General features: G+C 25.4%; 1 protein-coding gene across 4 annotated transcripts in view; it reads right to left on the minus strand.

The window, feature by feature from the left end:
• The window catches only part of LOC129609563 (zinc finger protein rotund), a 143,158-nt gene that overhangs the window by 81,982 nt on the left and 33,280 nt on the right, over positions 1 to 27,896 (minus strand). For 3 of the 4 annotated variants that reach the window (XM_055521544.1, XM_055521546.1, XM_055521543.1), the window contains exons 2-5: positions 23,290 to 23,635; positions 23,059 to 23,204; positions 9,455 to 9,541; positions 8,602 to 8,635 (exon numbers count right to left, since the gene is read on the minus strand). In XM_055521544.1, the coding sequence (XP_055377519.1) occupies positions 8,602 to 8,635; positions 9,455 to 9,541; positions 23,059 to 23,204; positions 23,290 to 23,635 (613 nt within the window). Of the gene's footprint in view, positions 1 to 8,601; positions 8,636 to 9,454; positions 9,542 to 23,058; positions 23,205 to 23,289; positions 23,636 to 24,447; positions 24,552 to 27,896 lie in introns of those variants that run through there. The other variant, XM_055521547.1, reaches the window with a different exon arrangement.

Here is a 27,896-nt window from a genome sequence, read left to right on the forward strand (position 1 = left end):
TAGGCTCGTCCTTGGCACAAAAGAAACAACTTGAGAAAGTTTGGTGTCGATTGACATATCTAAATCAACGCAGAATATTACGCTGAGCAAGAATATAAATACATGTGCATACCGCAGATGACTCTTTCAAGTGGTAACAAGCTCCATACCAAAATTAATACGCTCTTGACGAAGGTGCAAGGTAAAAAAATGTTGTGTGTCTAGCACAAATTTAGGCCAATTAAATTCCAATTTTAATGCTTTTAAATAGAAAGTGAGCAATAATTTATGTTATTCTTCCGTCATTATAATCGCAGAGTAGTACTAATAGATGGAGTTAATGGTTTAAAGAAATCAAAATTATTTTTCGAAATATTTTAATTTTTAATCAATTGAAGTATTGGAAAAATAAATTAATTGACTTTATTTTAAAATCGATATCGTTACTATCGCCTAAGAATATTGGTAACTTATTTAATCTGAATGGTATCTATTTTAACATAACAAGGTAAATGGTTGTTTTGTAGTGTATACTTGTCCATGTTTGCCATTTTTATGTTCTTAAAATAAGTTTTTTTTTTGTTTTTTAAAATACATATAGAAAATATAAAAATTCTATTCGAATATTGTCAAGATTTATTTGTTCTATGATGTTGTATACAAGCACTCTACATATTTAAAACAAAGCACATATGAGCCAATGTGTCCACAACTATATACACAACATTTATACATTAATCTTTATTTATATAAAAAATGTATCTCATCAGACAAAATGATAAGAATCTTTTAATTCGAAAATTAAATCCATTGAGTATAAGATAGGTTACATGATCAAATACAAAAACAAGAGCTGAACAATAAAAAAAAAACAAAAATCAGGTACGAGTAAGCAACCCAACTTATATGTTAAAATATTTTCTTTCATTCCAACAAAATTAAAGAAAAAAAAATTTTCAATATTGTTTCCTTTTTACTTTTTCTTGTACTGTAAACTTGTTAAACATTTTTCCATCACAAAATACAAGTAATGATATGATTCAGGTATATCCAGTAGCGTTCCAACAGCGGTAACATTAATATAACAACATTAAATATGTTCGTTGTTAAAATTCTTAAATAAAACAAACCAAAAACACAAGAAAACAAAAACACATTGCTACTGAATTGTTCAACATTATTTTTATTCCAACACATATACATACATACATCGTATTTCCTGTCACCATTATAGCGTTGTCGGCGCGTCAAACTTTATAGTGAATATTAATATTAAAATTAATATTGTATTATTTCTGGTTTACTGGTTTTAAAATGTGTATGTAATGTTAAAGTATTACGAATTTATGGTGTTCCTCTATAAATTATAGAGTGAGTTTAATACGATTACATAAGTAATAATCATATTTTTGGAATATATTGGCCGTAAAATATTGAAAAATATTTTTATAATATTTAATAAATCAGTTTAATGTTGTACGTATATTTAAATTTTAACTATAAATATGACGTAAAATTAAAATGGGACAAAATAATCATTAAATAAGTTCGTGTATCCAACATAAGATTATATCCAGGGGTTTTATACAACAGAACACAAGCATATGTACATATATATTTTCTGAATACGAAGCAATGACAATTTTATTCTTTATCAATAACAATGGTACGTATTAAGTCTTTAATATTATTTTAATTTCTAATATTTTAAAATAAGTGAACTGATTATTTTTATCGATGTTCTTCGCAAATTATCTCGTACTTTGACATTTAAATTTATGTATAATAGTTAAAATTATGCATAACAATTTAACCTTTGTTGCGTATCAACTTGTTTAAGATCTCGAATAATTAACTGGAGGCAGTAGTACTAATGTAAATCTATATAGAATTACATTAGTACTGCCCACTCCAGTTTAGCATACAAATTATAGAGTAGTAAATTAGTCACCTTCAGTGTGACATACGAGTTGTAGAGTAAACTAGTATGGTCAGCTCCAGTGTGATATACGAGTGCAAAGGTTTAAAATATATTAATAGGATATGAAAACAAAATATCTGTTGAAAATTAAAATTATATGAGGAACAAATTAAATATGAAAATATTATATCTCTGTCGAATGCAGCTTGCTGGAAAAATTTTACGAAATTTATAAATATTTTTCAAAACTTATTTAGCACCAAATTGTTGAAATATGTATATAATTCATTTTATTATTAGAGAATTTATATTATAGTAAACATTGGTTAAACAAAATTGGTATAATTTCATTGGATTGGCATGTCATCTATTAGTATCATCACCCTATATATTATGTTACCATTATCGTACATTGTAATTTGATTTTCTTTAGTTTTATTGTGTTATAAGTAAAGGTTTTTATTAGATGGTACACTTACCATCGCGTCACAAAACTATCGCCACGTTTTCTTTAATTTAAGCAAATAAGATTTATTAACTTAATGGAAATTTCTTCATACAATTGCAGAACAGATGGATGACGTAATCAAAAGAACGAGTTCAGGGCAGAAAAATTTGAAAATTTTTTTCTACTCGAACTGGACTCGAACCAGTGACCTACCGCTTTCTAGGCGGACGTTTTACCAGCTGAGCTACAGAGGTATGAAGAAATTTCCGAAGAAATGTTCTTTAAATTGCTTTATACTGTAATCCACATGATTACTAAGTATTGTTTACATTGATTTAGTGTAATAGGCACATTACTTATTAACTAAACAACTACACGTTGTATTAGTAATTCAATAAATAAGATTTCTCAAAAAATCGTAAAGAATTCCGCCTTAATAAATTGAAATTTAGTTGAATAACTGAAAAATATTTTTGAAATTTTTTCAAAAAGTCTCTTTCTCCTTATTTCAAAAATTCTTCCCTCAAGAATGAACATTTCAGTTGACCCAGGCTTTATTAAATTTTGGAAAATGTTAAAATTTAATAATTGAGCTGGTTTTTTAGAAAGTGGTGTAAATGCATTTTTTCATATATTATGCGATATTTGAGGGTTTGCGTTTGAATCAATTTAAAGTCATAATAACATAATTTGTTTATTTTATGTGTAAATAAAACTCTATGGAAATTGTGATTGTAACTGTGGAGAGAAAATGTCTATAGCTCATCATAATTATCTTTTACTTAGTCTTTTTAAAAAGGAGAGTTGAGAGACCCTTTCTAAAAACACCAGCTTAATTATATTTAAATATTTTTATTTGTACATTCTTAAAGCTAAGTAACCTTTTAATGCTCGTATAGATCCCCCAAAATGTAGTAATAAAATTTCCCTTAAATTATATTTGAAAATAGTAGGAGTTTTTCACTACCGAAATTTATTATTCTTCTCCTTTTTTATTATTCTGTAATACTTAAATACTTTTATTTGATTGGTTTTTTCCTTTAAATTAAATTTTCTTCCTTCAATTATGCTATTAAAATTTGCAATGTCCTTTTATTTTTAAATGTAATATAATTTTAATTCACTTTGTATAAATACAAATATTATTTTATTTTATTTCTGTATTACTTTGTTTATATTTTAAGGCTCTTAAATCAATTATATCAAAGTGAACTCTTACTTTTTGTATACAGAAGCTCTTATACTCAATTCAATATCATTTATATTGATTTTAATATATGAAGCATGTAAAAGTCGATGCATTCGGAGCATAAAATAAAATTTTTGGTTAAATATTAATATAAAAATAATAATAATTAAGGAATATTTTAATACTCTCTCATATGGAACATATTATCTGTAGATAATAAAAGGAGAAAAGATGATCGAAAGGCAATGGGAAAATTGTTTGAAAAATAAACAGAAAATTGTAATAAAAAATACAATCGTCAAATCCACGTTTTCTAAAATAGTGCATTTCCCTTTAAAAAAAAGGTCTAAAATCCAGAGCTACAAAATAAATTAATAATTTTACAAAATATTAAGGTGAAATTTTTATTGCTAATTATTTCAAGCATAATGTCATATTTTTGGTAAGGGAACGGTTACTGTTACATTTCTGTTTCAATAAATGTTCGATAGGGTTCGGGGCTTCGAAGAAATAGGTAAAAATTGATGTGTTCTGAATTTTATGGTATAAATACTATAGAAGAAGAGAGTTAGAATAAAGTTTTGTACTAGTGAAATAAAATATTTATGGAACTCAATAAACTTTCAAATTTAATGAAGTTCATCTTCCCATCTTGTTTGTAAACTAGAAGTTTTGAAAACAAACTGACAGATGAACAGATAGAGTGAAATTTTTACTCAAAATTTTCAGAAATGTGCCAAAAATCAAAAATTATATTGTTTTTAGCAAATTCTATAAATTGAAAAAAAAAATGTATTTAATTTTGCAAAAATGTCTTTTGTCGGTCCGGTTTCTCCATCTGTGAACAAGAGTCGTACACCCTAAAGGTATAAAAAATTTCAAATGAAAATGGATCGTTTTAAGAGACAATATTATTCTTGTCTTATTTAATTTTCAGATTTAGCAAAATTTTAAATTTAGTCCACTTATTGTGCTTAAACTGTAAGATTAAAAAATATGATTGTTTTTGTTAAATGTGATTGTTTCGAATTAGGCTTCGAATTTGACTATCATAATACTGATGGAAAAACTTAATTTACGGGTCTTGTCCTGAAAGTATGCAATAATAGGAGTACTTTAACATAGAGAATAATGTAAATATGTAATTATTCTTTTTTTCCTAAGAAAACAATATTATTAAAACGCCTATGTAGATGGTTGTATGGAAATTTGCTCTTTTGCAAGCCATTGGAATAATCCAAGATTATTTATTACTTTTTATATCGAATATAAAATATATTTAATAATTGAAATGATATTAAAGGAAGGATATGAATTTATGTATTTATTACTTTTTTCTTTATTTCCATTGATAAATTCACACCTCAAAATAATGCGTTAATTAACATCCCTACGTTTTTATTTTTATTTTTTTTCGGTTTGTTTTCAATAAATTTACTGACATATTCAATTGCTATCATCGTAATACTCCAATTGTTTGTTCATCGTAATACTCCAATTCTTCAATATTTTTGATGTCCACTTTACAATAATATTATATATATTAATGCATACTTATAGGAACATCGTATACATTTTGTATTTATTTACATGAAAATTTTAATATTCAGAATTGCATGGTTATTTTAATTTTCCAGATATACTTGTACTTATTCATTCATATTATGTTAAAAAAATTGTTTTAAGTATGAGCCTATGAAGCGTGTAAAATATTAACTTTTATATTTTATATGGATATTATTTAACCTATATGGCTGCATATATGTCATATGCATATATACGCGTATATTTTGAAATTACCCTTATTATTTTTACTTTGTATAAAAGTGCGTTGATAAAAGCAATATTTTTTGGCTTCTACATACAATTTTAGCAATTCTGATATGTGTATATAATTTTGTATAATAACGTGAAAACAACTACATAACGGTTGTAAATAATCCTGACATAACTCTGACATTAAAATCGTATTACATTTATAGACATTATAGGCAGGCAAATTTTTGGTTTAATTTATTCTTTAATTTTTTTTTAAAGCTTATATTTGGTTCGGTGCAATTTAACTGCTATGAAATGCATTAAAAATAAAGTTGGGTCAAACTAATTGGTTTGTGATGGAGAACTTTTCCCTTCAACAAGTAAAAATCCTTCCTTTAAAGGAAATCTATGTACATTATTAGTATCTAAAAGCTGTTAAAATATCAGACTTTTACAACCTGTGGTCTAGAAGAAAAACCACATACAAAATTTGGAAAAAACGGAGTAACGGTAAATTTTAACGGCCATTTTGTTTTTTTAAAGTACAGGTATAGTATACCGAGGTAGAAGAAGCAACCCATTGCTTTTCTGTGTTTGCAAAATTTAAAAAATGCATATGGTTCTACTACTATAAATAGTTGAAAAATGGAGTTTTTAGGGGTTTGGTTTAAAGATCTGTAAATTTGAGTTTTCTATCTTCTATGGTGTAGAAGTTCTGTAAATATGTCCATGGGCGGACGGAGGGACGGACGGACAAACGGACGGACGGACGGACAGACGGACAGACAGACAGAGGGACGGACAGAAGGGAACTAATAGGCACTTTTTTCAAAATTTTTTTTGCAAAATTGCTTAAAAATTATGTAAAAGCAAATGAGATATGGAAACAGGAACACACGGAATCATAATAGCTATCCCTTGAAAAATAAATTGAACTCAATTCTTAAATAAATTGAATTTTTGTTTTTTTTTTTGAATTTCTTTAATAATTTAAAGATAATGTGCAAGTGAAATGTGATTTTGTCAACATGTTTTATACACATACATATATACATATACATATATTAACATAATATTTTAATTTATATATTCGTAACACATATGACAATATAAAAGTAAAAGATTATTAAATTTTTGTTTTAATAAGAAAATTTTGGATTATTTTAATTATCGATTTGTGATTACCAAAGAAGAATCTCTAATCTTGGTAAGAAAATTAAGTTATAGCGAATGTGTAGGTCAAATTTGAGCCTAAGTTTAAATTAGAAAATATGCTTAAATTACAATTTAAGGTAGTATTTCATAATATAACAAATCGGAAATGATTTTTTTCTTAAAGTTATTGCGATTTCGAGAAAAATGCCGTCTTCTTAGAAAAATGCAAATTTTATGATGCCAAAAACAAGCCATCTTGTCAAAAATAATGTCTACTTTCTAACACCTTATTTATTTGTAATATATTAGTCCGCGAAAAGCTGTCACATGCTGACTATTTGGATTCAATGGGGTCATTGTGAAGTGTTTTAAGCTTCTTCAACTATATAGCAATATCAAATAGAATATACGTCTATACGATTAATTGTAAGATAAGTTAAAATTTTTATCAATTTAAGATAAAGTAAAAGCATTTCAATATAATCAAGCAATAGTAATGCTTTTCAAAGTTTTGTAAAAGCTTTCCATATTTTGATACGTTTACCCACCATTTCCTACTCTTAGTTATCTAAACCCAGGAAAAAAAGAAGATATTGGGTTTTGGGAAAGAATTTTTAGGAAAAAGTGCAAAAATGGAAAAATTTTTACATTTTCATTTTGTAAATGCTGGGAAATTTAAAGGTAATACTATAACTTTTAGAATAAGATGATATTCTCATGATAATCGAACATTGTAATTTAAAATTCAAGAATTTCTTCTAGATCTTGCTGTATTTTAAATGGAACAGTTGACAAGTTGGTCTTTTTCATTAATTTAACAAAATGAATTGAAAAAAAAGTGTAAGTGTCTTCCGAATTCCATTTGGTATTCCGACAAGTAAAAATTCTGAAATCTCACAAATACACTCAATTTGATAATTAAATTAACATAATGAATCACTCTTTAAATTCGATCATATTGTTTTTTTAAATAATAAACATAAATATTAACACTTTCATATATTCATACACTTAAATGACATACAAATATAGAACCTATATTATACATTCTGGTGGAAATGTATGAATTTAATTCTATAATGAAATCAGCTTTTTTGTGGTTAATTTAAAGAAAAATCAGAGTGTTATACTGTATTTAATGTCAGTTTTACACATATTTAATTTCTCCCATATTATTCCTTGTTATTTGCTTTTACGAAATATTATTTAAATTTTCCACAGACACTAGAAGGGGAACGAATGAAAAAAATCAGTTAAATTTAATATTAACGCAGTTAATTAAGATAAATAATAAAAATGATAATAACAATAATAATAGCAATGGGTGGGTATTTAACTTGTTGCATTTTATATGTAAATGCGGTTGCACTTATTATGTTTATTTATTTTTTTAATTTGGAAAATAAATTTTCATTATAATTGAATTTTTTCTGTTGCTTTTCTCGAAAAGGACGAGTAACACATTTGATTATTTTTTTTTTATGAATTTTTGGGTTCTTTTTTATCATTTTACTTTATAAAGTCAATTTAAATAATCTTTAATTTGTAATTTTGTATATAAGGTTTGCATTGATTTAAAGTGATCTTATATGACTTTGGAAATGTTTAAATTTAATTTAAATGGAAATTTAAGAGTTTATTTGCTTTTCTCATTAAATTTGTTTTGTAAAATAAAAAATTTTATTAAATGATTTTATTTATGAGAAGTTCCTTGTTGTTGCTTTAATATTATTTTTAATATAATATGATATATATAAGATATATATGACATTAGATGTACCCATAATTTACACGACTCATTCAGTTTCCTGTTTGTAGCTAAGAGTAATATGAGTTTTTGAGCGTGTGATTAGGGTTTGTATGCCACAATTTTTCCATAAATAGGTTAAATTTTTTTTGGCAAATCAGCTTCCATTAATATGTAATATTTAGAATAATTTAAGTAATTTTGTAATATTTAGAAAGAGTGAATTTAATTCAATTAAGAATTGTAGTAAAATTATATTTAAAATTCGTCTTAGTTTCTCTAATACTCTACTACTAATAATACTAATTGCATATTTTTGATAAATTGTAATTACCCTAAAATTTGGTGAAATTACCAATAATATTTTGTAATAAATCAAATATTTTTTAAATGTATACACAAACCTTTTTGTAAATTATGATGATCGTTCATCTTAGCCTGCAAATTAAAAATAGAATTTATTAAAAATTAGAAATAAATTTGTAAAATTTTGGTAAATTTTATGTTTTGGAATGCAATATGCAATATTAAAAATTTTAAAACTGAAATTTAAATTTTTGTCAGTGTATAATGAAAAATTAACTCATATTTTTGGGTAGGAACTCGTAATTTAAAGAAGAGCTCAAATACATAGGTCTTCCTTATAAGTTCCTGTGTTTTAATAGATTTAGTAAAATGAAAATAAGTCAATAGAGTAGAAAGTTTTCTTCTAATCTCCAATATTTTAAAGTGAACAAAATATTTAAAATGATTTTTTTAAATAAGTGAAATTTGGGCAAGTTTTGTATTGCAAAATTATTAGGATTTCTATTACAAATTTGCATTTTTTTTTCATGTACATTTTTTGATTAAAAATATAATAAATTTATTTGAGAAAATGAGAATTTTAATTGGAAAATTTACTAAAAAAGGTTAAAAAAATTACAAGATTTCAGAAGAATGTTTTCATAATTCCACAATTTATGAAATGAAATATTGAAGACCATACGGGTCTCTAAAATAAATTATAAGAATTTTTGTTAAATATAAGATTTTCAAAATTCCGAGGGTGTTTGAGAGAATCCTAATAAAAAAATGAGTTAAATTTTAATTTGTATGCGAATGAAAATTTGATAGGAAAATGAAAATCGTATAAATTCAAAATTTCAATTGAAATTTATCAAAAACTTGGCTTATTTTATATAGCTACACTAAATATGTAAATACTTGGTAAAGCATTACACTCCTTGGTAAACAAGGACTGTAATGAATACATACCTCATATCCTTGCTTCATGGTCATGTGATTTCTAGGCGCTGGTGGCCATCCACTATAATCAATATCCTTGGAGTGTTGACCACATTGCTGGAAATAGAAAAATTTATATAATTAGAATGTGAAAAAAAATGGAATGATGCATTATAACAGTTTTGAAGAGTTTAAAAGACTTTAGAGAAATAAAAATTTTAATAAATTTAGAATTTTTAATTTTTTCAAATTCTATTTTTTGCTATGATGTTTAAGTTATGCAGTTTTATATGTATGTACATACTAAATATTGCTTTGCTTACTTGCTGTTTCGTTTATGGTTCTTTTTCATTTAAAATAAAGGATTCGAAATATTAGAACATCATTTTAAATGATAAAAAATCTACAATGATTCTACTTCATTCTTAAGTCTGCAATTCATAATTTCGAGATTTTTACCATTCGCCGTTTGTTAACAAAAAATGACCCATAAAATTTTATATTGAAACAGTTTTATAAAAGGTCGTAAATTTATGGTTTAAAGGAAAATTTTGGATATTTTTGTAATTTAATATTTTTGTAACTGGAAATTTACTTCCACCCAATTACCATTCAAATTAATTCAATTGAATTAAGACGAAATTATTTGTGTTAAACTAGTATTCATTCAAAGGTACAAAATGTAATTTACAACTTTAATGTTTTCAAAGTGTATTCTTATACAAATGGGAAACTCAAAAAAATCCGGCTTCAAAATTAGTATACTCCTTAAAAATAAGATGATATTTTTCTGTTAATAGATCATTGTGGGCTCAAATGCAATAATTTCTTCTCATCTTCTAAATTTCGTTGTTTTGCAATGGAACGGTATACAAGTTGGTTCTTAATTTTGTTAAGAAAATGTTTTCAAAACCTAATACATATGTAAGTGCTATCAGAAATTCATCCCATATTCCGACAAGTATCTTGCAAAAATCGTGCATTCTTACAAGTACACTAAATTCAGACCAAAAAATTAGTATTTCAAAAAAAATCTGAAAATGTTTTTAGAATTAACTAACTTTTAAATTGTATCAATTAAATTTGATTGATTTGAATGATGTCATCCTTAAATTAATTGAAAGTTGCGTTCTATTACTGACTTTGTTAATTTAATTTTTAATAGTCTTACTTTTAAATGATTGTTTCATAAATTGAGCGATTTTCGTTTCATTTTTGAGGGAAAAAACATACTGAATTTTAAACGAAGTTGCAAATTTGACTATTTTTAGTACCATAATTACAGGTGTCCTATGGTTGTCAAGAATGAAAATTTAGTATAAAGAACTTTTTCCTCTATTGTTTTTTTTTAATTTTAAAATTTTTTTAATAAAAAGTTTCATAACAAATTATTTTGGTTTCTGGTGACAAGCAAGTTGCTCATCTTTTTTTTTAACAAATTTTGAAGTCTTTCATTCCTTATGGATTAATTAAAAAAGTTTTAGTTGAGATAAAACCACAATTTTCTATTAAAGAAAAAATAACCTTAATAATTTTTTTTGGATGGCTTTTTCTCCTTTTGTTCATACTAAATAGAATTTTCAGCGTTTTTCGCTGGACATTCTTTAATGTGTAAAATAAAATTTTATAATTAAAATTTTTTGAGAAAATTCTCATATTCTTCCACTCTTGTTTAAAATATGATCTTTATGATTTAAATCTTTGAATAACAATTTATGAGTTTAGAAGTTTAAGTTTCTCAAAATATTGAACTGAATTGAAATGCTGCATCAGAGAAATCTAATTAGAAATAAAATAACGAGTACAAATTTTTTCAGACAGTGGCAGAAAATATAAATTAATCAAGCCATACCCTAAAATAATTTAGAAAGATGACTAAACAAAAATTTTAGTAAATTTAAAAACATCAGGGTTTATTGCGTTAATTAAAGAAAAAAATTAAATGTAGGTGTATTGTTTCTCAACATGCAAGTTGCGGCTTTAAATAAAACATTCTACAAGCTATGAACTATATCTACACATTTCAGTTCGCAGTCATTTTGATATCAATTTTACTAAGTCACTTGTAGCACCCAGATTATGAAACACGAGCTTAAATAATTAAAAAAACTTTGCCATATTCTTATAAAATTGCTTTATTGCTAAATTTACTTCATTTTGTGTTGAATTTTTGTGTTAATTCTAAAATAAAATCGATTTAATATTTGTGTAGGAAACAAACTGTGTAACACATTCCAAACTAATTGATATCTTACAGAAGAAGCTGGAAATATCAGTAAATTTTATTGGTAATTTCATTCCAATTCTAATTTTTAAAGTATAAATTTTTATTGATAAGGTTAATTGTTTTATAAAATAGATTACATGAAAAAAAATGTGGACTAATACCATCGAATAGACACTTTTTCAATGCGATTGTATGAAATTATAAAAAATTAAAAATTTAAAGCGCTTTCTGCAATGCATCAATTCGCTCAGCTTTTGTTTTGAACAAAAAAATATACAAAATGGGATTAAAGAAACCGTGTGAAATTTAATAAAATAAAAAGCGCAGAGTGAAGGGGAATAAGCATTAATTTAATTAAAATTGATTAAATAATATTGATTCCTCCATCAAATCGAATGAGATTTTCTTACAATTGAACGCATTTTCGGTGATTTCCTCCGCCATTTTTATTTAATTTAATTTTTTTTTTCTTTGCATTTGTATTTCTATGCTTTTTTTTTTTTTGCTTCCATTGCTGCTTTCTTTTTATTACCAAAAATTTCAATTTAATAAAATAAGCTCGCATAATACATAAAAGCGTACATAATATAGTTTTTGCACGGAAACTTTATAAATTTTTATTTTGTCCTTTTTCTTTTGTTAATTTATAAAATAGCACCTACGTTCACATAAGTTATCAATATTGACTTACACATGGTTATATAATTTGTACAAAATACGATAGTTTAATTTTGATATTTAGAAGTAGAACAGAAATCTATACCAGCACGTATTCAAAAATAAAAAAAATAAAATATTAAACTAATTAATGGCAAAAATGGAGATTCCAATGAATTGTAATCAAGCAATTTTAGTTGTGCGGTTATAGGATTACCTACTCCAAGGAGCACGAAATTATTTTTTTATACAAAATGTTGTAAATTATCGACAATAATATTTTTCAGACAAATTTGTCCCTGTGAGAAGCATAGCATGCACTTAAATTGACATTATCTACATGTTATTTCAATATAAAATTATTTTTTAATTTAAAGTTCATCTAATATTTTCATCCTTTATTTGAAGTTGATAATAAGTCCCAAGTACAAGTAGTATATCGCACGTTGTGAATAGAATAATTTGGTGGGCTATGTATAAAATTCGCAATCAGAACCAAATCTTTTAGAGATAATGAATTTATGCAATTGGAAAAATTTTCAGTAATACAGATAGACTCTACGTATTTTGCCTGATGACCTGTAAATGCTGCATTTTTAGCTAATGCAATGGTTAAAATAAAATTTTTGTATATATTTTTTCGAAAGGACGAATTGAAAAACGGAAAAATCCTTTCCTTTTACTCAATATTAAATTCATTAATCAAAATAAAATAATAAATTGGCATAGAGAAATCAAAAAGAAAAACAGGTTTCCAAAAATTTAAAATTGTATTTTCAGTTTTACATTTATTTAAAAGCAAGCTCCTGTTAAAGCTCCTGTTAAAACCATGTTCTTGTGTGGACAATTTGTTGCTAACGTTTTTATTTTAGAGTTACGAATTGTAATTTATAAACGATTTCAACAATAATTTTGAGGTTAAACAATTAGACTCAATTACAATTACTTAACGAAAAATTTTTATTAACAGTTTCATTTCAAGCTATTAACAATTTAAAAGCTCTTGGTTTGCCTCAAACATACTATCACTAACAAGTACTGACACCATCAATTATCTAGAACAATCACATAACAATTACAAATTTGGCATAATTTAGCATGACTGATATAAGATCGTACTTAAACCATTATTAATGTTTTCTAATGTAATAAAAAATATATTTAAAAAAAATAGACCCATAAAAATTTTTAACTATATTTTTTATTGAACAAATAAATAAAAAAAAAAACCAAAAATAACCAGAAATGAGAAGGAAAAAAAAATGAAAAAATTCAAACATAAAATGAAAAGAAACAACAAGCAATAATAATAAAAAAAAATAGTTTTTTTTTTTTCAACAATACATACATCCATACGTATACATATGAACACAAACTCATACATCTGTGAATGCATATAGCATGTGTGCATGAATGTGAATGTTGCACTCTTAATTTTATTATTTAATTTTTACTTTTTTTTTATTCATTTTACATTTATAACATAACCACCAGAGCCTTTACTTTAACTCCTCATATCATTCCTCCAACTGCAATAATAATAATAGTTAGTCCTGTTATTCCATCTTTTATCGCATCAATCCCCCTTCGAACTCATAAAATGGGTTTGAATATGGATAACAAATAGAAGGAACAAAATAAAAAAAAACACCGAATTACTCTAAAATAAAAAATAGAGGAAACAAATTTTTAAGCGAATCTAAAAAAAAAAATTTCCATCACATATAGAAATAGAATGTTCCGCCAAAAGAAAAAAAAATAGCCTCACAGCAACAAGACAAAAAAAAGAGCGCGATGCATACAAGTTTTATGGCATACAATAAAAATTGTATGCATTTAAAATAACTCTAACGTACGTCTACCTACGTTCATGTGTGTATGCCGTATTATTCGGATATCTCTGTATAAAAAAAAAATAAATAAAACCTGGATATTTATCAAGAGTAGCGGTGGCGACTGGTGGCACAAGTTGTAAACGATAACCGACATCAGTTTTACGTAACATCTTTAAAGAATAGAGTTGCCAAAAAATTAAAATTTTGTTGTGTACCAATAGTTCAAATTTTATATTAAAAGTATTCATAATATTTATGAAATTTCATAAAAAAAAATTATTGGAGGGTAGTTAAAAAAAATAACTGCTATAATTTTGTGTTTTATTTCTTTTTTCGTATAGTTGAGATTCCTCCTTATATAGGATGCACTTTAATAAATTTAAGGTTCTTGAAGGAAAAGCAAATCTGATATGATCAGCACATAACCGACCACAAGTGTAATATATAATTTAGCGAAAAACGTTTTAAACACTTCTTTACAATTTAAGAGCACTGTAGTGAGCTTTTAATTAATATTCCTTGAAAATTCATCTCTTAATAGATTTTCGTTTTATACCATCTGAATTCACTGAGTTTCAGTAACAACCAGAACTCAAATGTTACATTTTATGGAATTTCGTTAATTATTTCTGTAGATATGGTAAAAAATGTAAGATCAGCCCGGTTTTCAATCCCTGATCTTTTCAAAAATTTATATGTTCATTATTTTAACACTCCAAAGTTATTTGTAAATTGGTTGATTATTTCTCTTTATATGCAAAAAAATGTAAAAATCGGTCCGGAAAAAGATCCAGTTACCGAGGGCTGACAAACAATCCTTGGCAAAACCAAAATAAACTCACGTATAAAATCTCATCAAATTCAATTCTGCCAAACGTGACATCTCTCTAAAAATAGTTGATTTACGCTTTCTTATTATTAAAAAGTGCATTGAAACTGAAAACTCAACATCTGAAATTTGGTGCCATCATATAACCTCAATAATTTATTGTATGCAATGCGGCCAATAAAAATGCTGGTTTAAATTTCAGAAATTATCAAGTAAAGAATCTAATGTGATTTTTTGCAATTTACAGGAACCTCAAGTAATTCTTGTTTTGAGAAATTTGCATTAATGTGTACATTTTGTTTGATCTGTTAAGAGTTTGACCTGCAAATTTTCGGTTTGAAAATTATGCTAATATACTTTTTTCTCAGATTTGACATTAAAAATTTAGCTGTAACTGATAATTATGTGATTGATACCGCATTTATATTTTTTTTAATTTTCATCAAGTTTGAATTAACGTCAAACAAGTTTCATAAAATGCTATTCCTTATAGCTATAATTTTGTTTCAATGCATTGATTGAGTAGTAAATGTGCTGATCAAAAAATTCTATGAACAATGCATAATTTCTAAATCTTGCATTTATGCAAAAAACAAATGCACACAGTGTGTTATATTAATTAGTGAACCGGTTTCAGTATATCTCAAACATGTTAAATGTAAATATTTTGTTTTATGATGTTTGATAGAAAGTCAGTATGAAATTTATGTTTGATTCACTAAATAGGCATTTGATGTACCTATAAGGTAAGCGAAATTATTTGAAAAATTTCATTTAACATAACGTAAATTATGTAATATAGAAAAATCTACTTGACAGACTTAGGGAAAATACATGATTTTGTATTTTAAGTTAAATACGCGCATATATGAAGTGAATGCATACAATAACGAAGTGACAACTACACAACCTTTACGTTTTAATAAAAACAAAAAAAAAAAAACAAGAATAAGTCAGTAGAAGACCAATAATTTCTCCTATATCCTTGTTCCAATTTTGATTTTAATGTTTTCAGCCATACGAATACTGCGATATTGTGATATTTCCACGTGTTTGTATGTATGTTCTCTTGTAGTTGTAGATATTTTACCAAAAAAATTAAAGAGTAGAAAAAAAAATTATTATTTAATAAACGAAACAAGGAAATAAAATTGGAAAAAAGTGTAATAGTGAGCAAAATAAGAATAAAAAATAAAAATGAGAAAAGAAACAAACTAAAAATTTTTGTTATTTTTTTTTCTGCTGTTCTCATATGGTTATAAAATGAAATTTTACCAATGCAACTCAGGAAAAAAACACATAAAAAGCATTTTTTTTTTATAGTAACAAATAAAAAATAAAATAATTTGTTTTTTCTTACTTTTTTTACAACAGAAATTTAATATATTAAGAGAAAATTATAATAATAAAAAAAATAAACATGAAAATTTAAGAGAGGGTAGATATTATTAGGATACGGGAATGAGAAAAACAAGAAAAAAAATTACGAATAAGAAAAAAATATCCTGGACTTTACCGTTTTTCCACTTTAGTTGTGATCAATTATTTTTTTAGTAAATTTTGAAATTGTTAGATTTCGTTAATGGGGGTGCTTATATTTTAAAGCGCTATTAATAATTATCAAAGAGCTTTCATAGAACTGACCTCATATTATGAAGATTAACAAGGCCCAGAAGCTTTGTAATAAAAAAAATTCATGTATTCAAAAAGAAAAAAATAGTGTAGCAATTTTGTATAGAAATTCGCTTTGGATTATAAGAAATCCATAACATTAGAATTAGATATTAAACGATGCATTTTCTCTCAAATTTCAAAGGAATTGAAGTCTTTTCAAAGCTAATTAATGTCACAATAATATTGTCATATCATATTTCATGGAATTCTGTGACGGCCATGTAAAAACGTGAATAGCGATTTACTCTAAAATTGAAAGTAAAGTAAAACTGGTACGTTATATACACAGATAGCGGAAGAGTGGCTCGACCAAAATTTCACTTACTGCTATTACCCCACATATACTGAAATTACCGCATAAAATTCTTCTGACGGTTGAAGTTGATTAAATGCGTTAGTCAAAGAAAATTATTTTCGAAGGAAATTATTTACTGATCAACATGGGCTTTATTTTTTTGTTTAAAAACATGCGATACATAATCTTGCACTATAAAGCTTATTTCATAATTTAAAAGTATTATGTTATTTAAAGTAATAGAAATGAGGGCTTAAATGTACAGTTTTAAATGAAGATGACAAAATTCAGTTGATAACTGAAATCCTTCGATTTTGTACAGAATTTTTTTGTTTAGTAAATTTTTCTATTTGACCTTATTTAAAATGTTGGCCTTTATGCAATTAATTAAATTACAATTAAATACAATTAAAGGGTAATTATAATTAAAACTGAGTAACTGATTAGCTAATATTCGCTCAACAATAAATTCAAAAAATATTGTTAAAAAATCAAAATTAAGATACTTTAATAATGGTGAAAAATACGCCGCATTTTTCAAAGGAACAAACGAAAAATAAACATTTTTTTTTTTTTTTTTGAAACTTTAATGAAAAAGTTAAAAAAGCATTCGAATAATTTTTAACTCAGAAAAACAAAAAAAAAAATTTTGTGTGTTTTTCAGTGGTGTTAAACGTTTTTAAAGTGTTTTATGAACGTGACACAAAATTAATTCATACTTAGATCACAGTGGCAATGTTATTTTAAAACACGACCCACAAACAACAAATTTTTTGCTCCATAATATTTTGAAATATAACCTCATCTAAGTAAACAATTTTTCTAATTAACATAGTTACGTTCTTCGCCCAAATTCAGAAGCATAGCATAGTAATTATAGTAAAAATTTTTGGCTTATTTTAGTCGGCCCATAAATCATATTTGTAGGGAAAAATTCGTCAGTTTTAACGTTAGCTGAAGATCGCTAATTTTAACGTTAGCCGATGTTACGATACGTCTTCAATTTTGGTTTTACAACACTGATTACATTTTATATTTATGGATTCTATGATCCTTTAAACAATGCTAAACAAAGAAGAAAAAAGAAAAAAATTAATTTTTTGCACCACCAAAAATATAAGTGGAGCATAAAATTAAATGTATGAAACTATGCCTATGATAAGGAGGGAATGCGACTGATCATAGAAATTTATATGAACGGCAATAATTTCAATTTAATATTACATCGCGATAATATTTAAGTTTAAAAAGCTGGCATATCGGTTGCAAAAACATCAAAGCTTCGGAAAACTTAAAATGCCCGCAAATACTGTGTTTTTGTTTTTTTGTTACTTTCATGGAGTAAGTCGACAAAAATTAGATTTTTCTGGCTGGAAATGAAAATTTTAATGTTCTGAATATACAAATTTGGTGTGTATACTACACCAAATGGGTTATAGCGTTTGTTATACATAGGGTTATAAAGGTAGAGTTAATAAACTTTGAAATTTGAATAAATATACAAATTTTTCTTTGAGATAGTAGTTACTAGCTCTTCCACAAATTCTACCTCTTATAAAACAGCTACCCTTTTCCCAATTCAATTGATTAAAATTAAACTTTAATTGAACGTTAACTGTATTTCGCAATGTTCTTAAGAGCTCATGTACTCTAAGAGACTGACTGAATTTAAAAACGAAGCACGAATATCGCGTATTTTATCATATTATTTCTACTACGTTTGAAAACAAAAAGGAATATTTAAAATACTCTTTCAACGTACCTTTTGAAAAAAAAAATAAATAAAAAAAAGCAAAAAATCTGATAGAAATGCCAACCATTCACTTATTCTTTTGTATCCTTTTTTGCTGTATTCAAAAAAGAAAAATGTAACGCAAAAAGAAAAAAGAAAAAAAAAACAAAAAATAAATATATCCTAACAACTACTCTTGTCGAGGATAAACGTTGAAGTCTATAACATGAAGAAAATAAATGAAAAAAAAAATGTTTGAGTCCGCGATGTTTCACATTGGAATTTATTTCTTTCTATTGAGTTGTTCAAAAATTTTCCACACTGAAAAAATTAATCGAAACAGTTTTTTAAACCCTGAAAAATTCGCCAGTTAGTTTCGGTAACCACCAGAACTCAAAAATTAAATTACAAGAAATTGGGTGATTTTTTCTCTTTATTAGCGTAAAAGGTAAAATTGTTTCGCAAAAATGTCCAGTTCCCGAGATTAGACATATCCATGACACAGCCAAAATGAACTCACATATAATTTCAATTTCATCAAAATCGGTTCAGCCAAACTCGAGATATACGCATGCACACACAAACCGGAAAAAAGACGGAAAAAAGACGGAAAGACAGACAGACACACAATAGACCGATATCCTGCTTAAAATAATTTACTTACGCTTCGTTACTATGAAGAAATGGGCTCCCACCGGAAAGGAGACATTCAAAATTTGTGGCCATCATATAACCTCCCTTGTTGAATGCAATAGATTCGTTAAAAATTACGTTACTAAAAGTGTATTCTACCTTTCAACAAAATAAGCTCAATTTAAGGGTAAAAATTACAATTCAGTTCTCATTGAGTTTTTGTAACAAAAGTGTCTTTACAAATAGACTCTTTTGTAACTGTAAATTATTATTATTACGCATCTTAATTCTGATTTTCAATTTGGTCGGAAAATATTAAGGTGGTAGTGGAAACTGATGTCATTTTCAAATATTTTCAATTTCTTTTTTTAAGTTCGATAGTGCATTTTTTTCTCTGTGTAATTAAAAAAAAATTAAAGAAATATTAACTAAGGAAGAAGAAAAAAAAGACACGATTTCAAATTAATTTATTTATTTATTGTTGACTCTCTCATTATTATACCAAGAAAATATTCAATGAGAATAACGGTAAAGAAAATGTATTGAATAGGAATTGGATGCAATTGGAAACTGTTGATGCTGTTGTTCTTGTTGAGAGCTTTAATTTTATCACAGCCATACAACACGTTTTAAAAAGTAATAGGAGTGAAATATCCTAGCAACAAATACTTTTTTTTTCTAGCGGTACATAACGGTTAAATTTTATAATATTTCCAAATCTCATCCCTTTTACCATATTTTACCGAGATGGAAAAAAAAAGAGAAAGAATTTTTTTTTTTTTAAAATATTTTTTCCTAAATTCTTTTTTCTTTTCTTTAAAAATATAAAGGATGGGAAGAATGAGGAAGCGGAGCAGGTTGGCGAAATGTTCACAAAATAGAAAACAAAAATTTTTATAGAAAAAAAACATATCCTTAATATAAATTGTACAAATACACTAAAATGGTGTACGGTAGAACAATGATGAAATAGAAAAAAAATTTTTACTATGTGGGAAAACGTACTGTTCAGGCTCATTTATTTGCTGCTTTTTCTGTCCGTTTTTAGTCTATCACAGACTACCACAGTTCACTTATACGTTTTTTTTGTTTTGAACTTCATTGCTCTCTTCTCTCCCTTCCGATTGAAGCAAAATTTCCCCATGCTCATTGCAGATTTTATTTACCGCCTTTTTTCTATTACATTTTTTTTATTCTGTCTGCTTCTATTGATTTTTCAATCATGCAATTCTATTTTTCTTAAAAGTGTACAATTTAGTTTAATTTTTTTTTTGTGTTATGTTGGTGATTGTTCTATTTTTGAATTTTGTTATTTTGCTATCATCGTAATTGTGTCGTCGTTCTTAGAAAGGATAAAAACGCCGTAAGTAGGAACTAAATAACATGAAAAAGAAGAATTTCCTATGTTGTTGCTTTTTTTTTGTTTTTGCATATTTGAAATACAGTAAAATCATGAAATCAATAGAAACCAGGCGGTAAGAGAAAGTGATTGTATGTTGGTGTATAAAAGGATATAGAATCGATTACGTTGTGTTTTATTTTATTTTTTTGTTTCTTCTTTTTTTCCCATTTGTGAATATAAAAATGGGTTCATTAGCAAAATATATTAGAATGTATTTTTTGTTTTTGTTTTTTGGAATGTGTACCATTCAAGTAATAGCATTAATTGAAGATGTAATCGGAAACGTCATTGCGATCATTTGCGTTCAGAATTGAAAAATTAGCTTAAGTGAGATGCAAACGATTTAATTACTGTTTACAACGGGGTGAGTTTTGAATTTGAAACCTATATAAATCTTCCAAAAAGTTGTAGCCCAAAACAATAGAAACATGCTCTTAAACACATTTTCAAGAAAATTGAGAAAGAATGTATTAATTATTTTCACTCTGTTCGTCTGTCCGAATTGAAATAGTCAAAATTTTAGTATTCGGAGATCTATCCTGAACCAATAAGGTTCAGAAAATTTCTATAAAAGCGAATAAACAACGGTTATGTATTAACATAAGCAAATATTTAAAATGACCCAATTAACCGTATAATTCTTTCTCATCCTAAATGTATGCAACAATTGTAATATGATAGTATAAAAATTATGTGTTCAGAATTAAATGAAGAATGAAAATATATTATGGAATTTTATTTATTAAGTGCTTTTGTTTAGAAATGTCGTTACAAACAAAAACCCCTATTATTGGTTTGGTATCCCGAATTTATTTCAAAAGAAAATGGCAATTAAACAATAACGAAATCGTCATTCAAATGAAATATTATCTTGATTCCGATGCTTGAAATTTTTTATATCAAGCATTTCTATATTGTATAACCTCTTAAAATTACCAACATTTAAATTTTTGCTATCGCTTGAACAGCAGTTTAATATTAGAACTGGATAATCTTAGAGTTTCACTATTTTGTTCCCTAAAGGTATGCAAAATAAAAGAGAAATGTAGTACAATTTCATCCAAACTCAGACAAGTTTTAAAGATATTAAGTTTTCAAACTTAAAAGATATTACATCATGGCTAAATAGTTATCCTTTTTTAATTCTAATTGTCTAATTGTTTTGTCTTATTGGATTTTCTGTATCTTTAAGTGTTTAGATTTTCTTTAAATAAAATAATATGTTGCTATTCTCGGGAAACTCTGTATTGTTATACAATATATTATAAGTACGGGTATATATGACATTTTTAAATTTTTTTTATATTATATATGAAAAGATTTTATTGTACATTGGATATAATTCTACTTTACTTGCATATATCTATGGGATGCAACGTGAATCAATAATATCGTTTCTAGTTCTTACAGGGCATACAATAAGTGAGGTATTGTGATGGCACCAAATTTCAAAAGAATCTCTTCGTTACTTTTAGTACTGGGAAACCAATCTTTCATTTCGAATTGATTTGATATTTCTGAACCCAGCTAGGAAATTAGTCAATGAAATGTTTTGAAATTTAATATTTGAGGTTACCGGAACTAAATTAGTGATATTTGAATTAAATCAGCTAAGTATATTAAATAGAACGCTACTTAGCTTTCTTAAAATTTAACATAAGTGCTTTCACGATCTTCTGCAATTAATCTAGAAAATACAATTTGTTGCCGGTTTCGTTCTGGCAACATTAAATTAACAATGTAATAATATAAAAATATTTAATCATATGCTGCGAGTAATGTTGCTATCAGAAATTCTGTATATTAAAACGATTTAACCCACATGTATAACCAACTCTATACATGGTGCATAAATGGGTAAACTTTCCTATATATTTTTTCATCACCGCCATCCACTCTTTTTTTAAATTAAAAATACAAAAAGCAAATAAATTGAATTTAGCATTTTCAGAATTTTTTTTTGTTTTATTATAATGTGTGTATGTATGACGTTCAATTCAGAATCAGTGCAATAAGATAACATATTGTAATTTATATTTGAATATTAAAATGAGGAATACATTTATTTGAAAAAAAATCTGGTTTTGAAATTTAGAATTGATTGATTTGAATACTAATCAATATTTAAAGTCGTAGCCACTGATCAGTTAGGTGCAACAAAATTGGATTTAAATGATAAAATAAATGATATACGGCTGAATAAATTAGTCGCCGTCTTTTAATAGGAATTATTTAGGTGAAATTTTTGAATGAACACATTTAGTTATCTTAGCTCCAGCTCTATTATTTAGATTGATTAGGAAACGAAATAAAATTTCTATTATAGTAAAAATTAAAATCTTTAACTTACATCAACTCCACCATTCCACATATAATGCATTCCAACAGTTGGATCATGATGAGTATTTCCTTGTATATGTTCGGCCATTACTGCACTCATCCAGTGCACCAATCCTTGTGTTGGATTTTGCCCTTGATGAACAGGCATTGCTGTAGCTATTTATTCAAAAAATATAATATAAATTAAAATATTTTAATTTAATCAAAAATTATTTGAAATTTGATGAGAAAATTTATTCACCTGCAGATGGTGCAATCACTGGTGATGGACTAATTGCTGTAGATTGTGTTATAGGTGATTCTATAGAACCAGAAACTGGTGTTTCTTCACCTGATTGTTGTCTATTATTATTATTTGTATTTGTGATTGATGTTGAATTAATACTATTTGATGAATTTCTTAAACTAACGGTTCTTAAAATAGTATCACTATTATTATCTAAAGGACTGTTCGGTTGATTATTATTACTGTTACTTGAATTATTATTATTAGTAGTATTTCGATTATTTGAACTAGTATTATTATTATTATTGGCTAAACTTGATGACGATGTAATAATTGCATCACTGGTCCATGCAAATGGTTTCTGTAAAGAAATCAATATGAGAAAATGGATTTTAATGTAAAATTATAACTTGGTAAAGTCTAATTAGGACATTATTTTTAAAATATTAATTAATTTCTTACTTCAATTTCTATAAAATTTTTATGAAATTTCTTATTCAATACATAATACTTTCTAAACTCAGGATTTTGGGTGCCAATCGAGGGACGTATTTCCTGAACAGTCTTGAATTTAATCTAAGAAAATAACTTGGTTTTTTTTCTTTTGAAATTTATACAAAAGTAGAGATATTTTGGAAATTTCAGAAGAAAATTAAATTTTAAAAAAATTTTTAAGCTTGATAAAGAAGCGCATATTTGTTCCACATTCGGAAAAGGTTTGCATAGGATTCACGCCAAAATAATTTACGTTATATAGGTAGGTGAAGAGACTTATATGGAAACTGTCACAGGGTGGAATGACGTGAATTATGCCTAAATAAACTGCAGGCCTTAATAACTTTCGTACACATTTTATTACCCAACATAAAGACACTTAGCATCCGGATGCATTTCGAACACGTTGAGAGTTGACCTTTAGTGAAACATAAAATTATTCCGCTTAAAAACTTTAGATGAGAATTAAGAAACTTTTAGATTAGCTTATGTTTTGAATTCTTCAATTTTCAAAATTTAAAATAGAAGGTTTCAAATACAAAAATCGCTGCTGTGAACCCAACATTCTACATAAATAACAGACATATTAAATATTGTGGGTGGCATTTAGTATTCTGCTACAGAAACAAATTAGCAAATTAAATTAATTTTAAAATTTCCTTTTTCATTAATACTAACTTCTACTTTATTTTCAACAATATCCGAACTATTCTCTGACATATGATCAGTTTTATCGGTACAAGAAAACAATAAATTTCTTGGAAATGGTTGTTGATGTTGATAATTTGTTATTGTTGGTGATTGAATTCGATTATTATCATTACTATTATTCAATGTTATTTCAGTTTTTCTATCATCAATTAAATTTTTATTATCACAATTACTATTTATTTGATCACTAGTGTTGCCATTATTTCTTGTATTACTTATGAAATTATTTATATTTTTAGATATTGATGGTGGTGGGGAATGTTGATTTTGCTCTTGTATATAGTGTTGTTGTTGTTGATGTTGCTGTTGTAGAACAGCACTTGCAAATAAACTTTTATATATTTCAGCTGGAAATAAAAATGGAGAATTTTTATTTCCTGTTATATTATGATGATGACCTGGATGATAACTATGATGATGATTATTATGATCATTATTATTAGATAGATGATTACTTTGAGAATCTCCTGATGTCTGATGATGATGATGTTGATGATGGTGATGATATCCATGAAATGCAGCTGCAGCTACTGCTGCCGTTGAAAAATTATGATGATGATGATTATGTGCTGCTGCAGCTACTGCAGCTGCTACTGCTACCGTTGAATTCGGTAATGTTGTTGTTAAAGTTGACATTGTTGTTTCAATTATAGATGATGTTTGTTGACGATATTTATTAGTCAAAAAATTTGGTTTAATATCTTCATCAATTTCAGAAGGATTCTGTAATTTATCTAAACCGTCATGTGTCATTTGGAAATTCAATTTATTTTTACGGAATTTCTTTATTATAATTCAATAACTTTGATAATGAATTGTAGTTTTAAATAGTATTGCATCCGTAAATGATTGTAAACTATTCCTCAATTGATCCTTTAAAAATTCATTAACTCAGTGCAATTGCTATATTCAATGCATAACTTATTCCCCTCGAATCCAACTCTAATACTAGAAACGAGTACATTACGTATTCAATGTACACAAAATACAAGAACTAAGAATTTTTTTGTTCTTTTCTTATTATAGAATAATTTGAAATAAATCTTCACTTATTGCAAGGAATTTAAAATTTAAAAAAAAAAAACTTTTTTATGTTTAAAATTTTTCAAAACAAAAAGTTTTTAGTTTTTTTTTTTTTTGTATAACTATTTTGTTATTTTTCTTGTTTCACAATAAAAAACTTATAACTTTTCAACAGCAATAATCACAATATATAATAGTAAAAATGTATGTAACATTCATTTTTAAGGGAAAATCCTTTTACTTTCATTCACAAAATAAAAGTTTTGAATTTATTACGTCAGAGGGAGATTATTACTACATTATTATGTTCAATATTTACATATACATGCACAAATTTGTGTATATTATGAAAATATTTTAAAAATATCTAAGTATTTGTAATTTTAATTATTAATCTAAATTATAGAACAGAGTCAAAGTTGTATAACAAATTAATCGTGAAACATAAGTAAAAAATTTTGTAATTTTGTATGATAATTTAATTATTAAATTTGTAATTATTTTATTTTTGTAATAAATTATTACTTATTAATGACTCTATAATTATCACTAGATTATTATAATAATTTTACTTACTATAATCAATTACGAGTGAAAATTATTTAGGATTAAAAACAATTTCTTTAAAATATTTTTTATTAAGAAATTAATTACTTGCTAATAATTGAACTTAATAATTAAGTTAGTATTTCCTTTATGAACGAACTATTTACTATAATAATTTAGAATATTTCTAATTCATATTGTTGAATAGGTGAATATTTCAGCTTTAAAATTAGTTATTTATTTTATAATTTAAAATTTTGTATATTTTTTTTTTTGAAATTTTGTTAAAATAGGAACTTTTAGAAAATCACAATTAATTAATTATTATTATTATTTGTGTATATTTTTTACATGAAGGTTACTAATTGATTTTATTACTAAATTTTGTTTAAAATTATATAAAACTTTCAAATTGCATTAAAAAATGACAAATCACATACTATATATATATTTCTTAAAAATTTTAATTTTAATTTAATTTTAATATTTACTTTTTATTTAATAATAAATACTATAAGTAATATATAATAATTGCACAGATTTTAGGAACTTTCGTTATAATTTTATAACTATTTCTTATTTATACTACATAATTTTTAAATAAATATTATTTTAATTAATTTTGTATATACATATATTTAAATTATTAAATGCCAATTTTTTTTCACATTATATTATAATACATTCACGTTATAATTTCTGTATTTGTATAACAATATACTAATTTCACTTTATTCTCATATGAGCAAAAAAAAATAATGATAAACAAAGAGAAATGTGCGAGCATTTTGTCACATGTTTTTTCTTAAATACATGAAATTCTCTCTGTAATTACTGTTATATTATATTATATTATGTATGTAATTTTGGTATTAATATTGGTAAATTTTGTGTATTTAGAGTGTTTGCATACATTTATTATTTTTGAAGGTTTATATTGTGTGTTATATAATTTTTATATAAATATTTTTTACTACATTTAATCACGTGTAAAATTCTTACGTGAAAAATTTATTCACAAATATTTGATACGAACTCCTAAACTCATATTTTCTCTATTTTTCCAACATGTTTGTGAAATATTTTCGTCAAGTATTTTTTATTTTACATATTTCTTACTTAAGTATGAATTATTTAATTATGCCGAAACTTAATTAAGTAGAACAAATATCTTGTAATGAGGTGTTTAGTTTTATAGTCGTAATAATAATTTATTATTATATTAATTAAAATTCGATTTAATGCAGATCAATATAATAAATTATTAATTTTCTAAGTAAAATAAAATCATAAATAATTATTACATTGGCAATTAATTATTAAGTAATTATAACCTACTGAATACACTGAAATTTAATGAATTTTTATTTTTTTAAAATAACTTTTTGGAAAAAAAATATCTACTAATACAATTTAACATAATGTTAATTAAACAATTCATAATTGCATTTATTTGGTAACATATATTGTTGTTTAATTATGGTGGTTTGTAATAATTTTATCAATAGGTTGGATTATATATATCTGACTTCATTATAGAGCCAAATGGAATTAATTATTCTATATTATTTGTTAAAAAATTAAATTTTTTTATTAAAAAACAAAAATTATTTTTCGATAGGTATCCAAAATTTTATAAATTCGATATAAAATACTTGAATTACAATTAATTCCTTTAAACGCCTTTAAATATGTAATTCAAATTATATAATTGCATAAAATAACATTATATAAAAAAATTTAGACAAGCAGCTATATGTTGTTTTATATCCAATTTCCATATTTAACGTAATTGTTAACTGTTATACATGGCCAACCAACTTAAAACAAAAATATTACTAAAATGA

Source organism: Condylostylus longicornis, unplaced genomic scaffold, assembly GCF_029603195.1.
Source record: "Condylostylus longicornis isolate FDR11 unplaced genomic scaffold, ASM2960319v2 ptg000040l, whole genome shotgun sequence".
NCBI classification, from domain to species: domain Eukaryota; kingdom Metazoa; phylum Arthropoda; class Insecta; order Diptera; family Dolichopodidae; genus Condylostylus; species Condylostylus longicornis.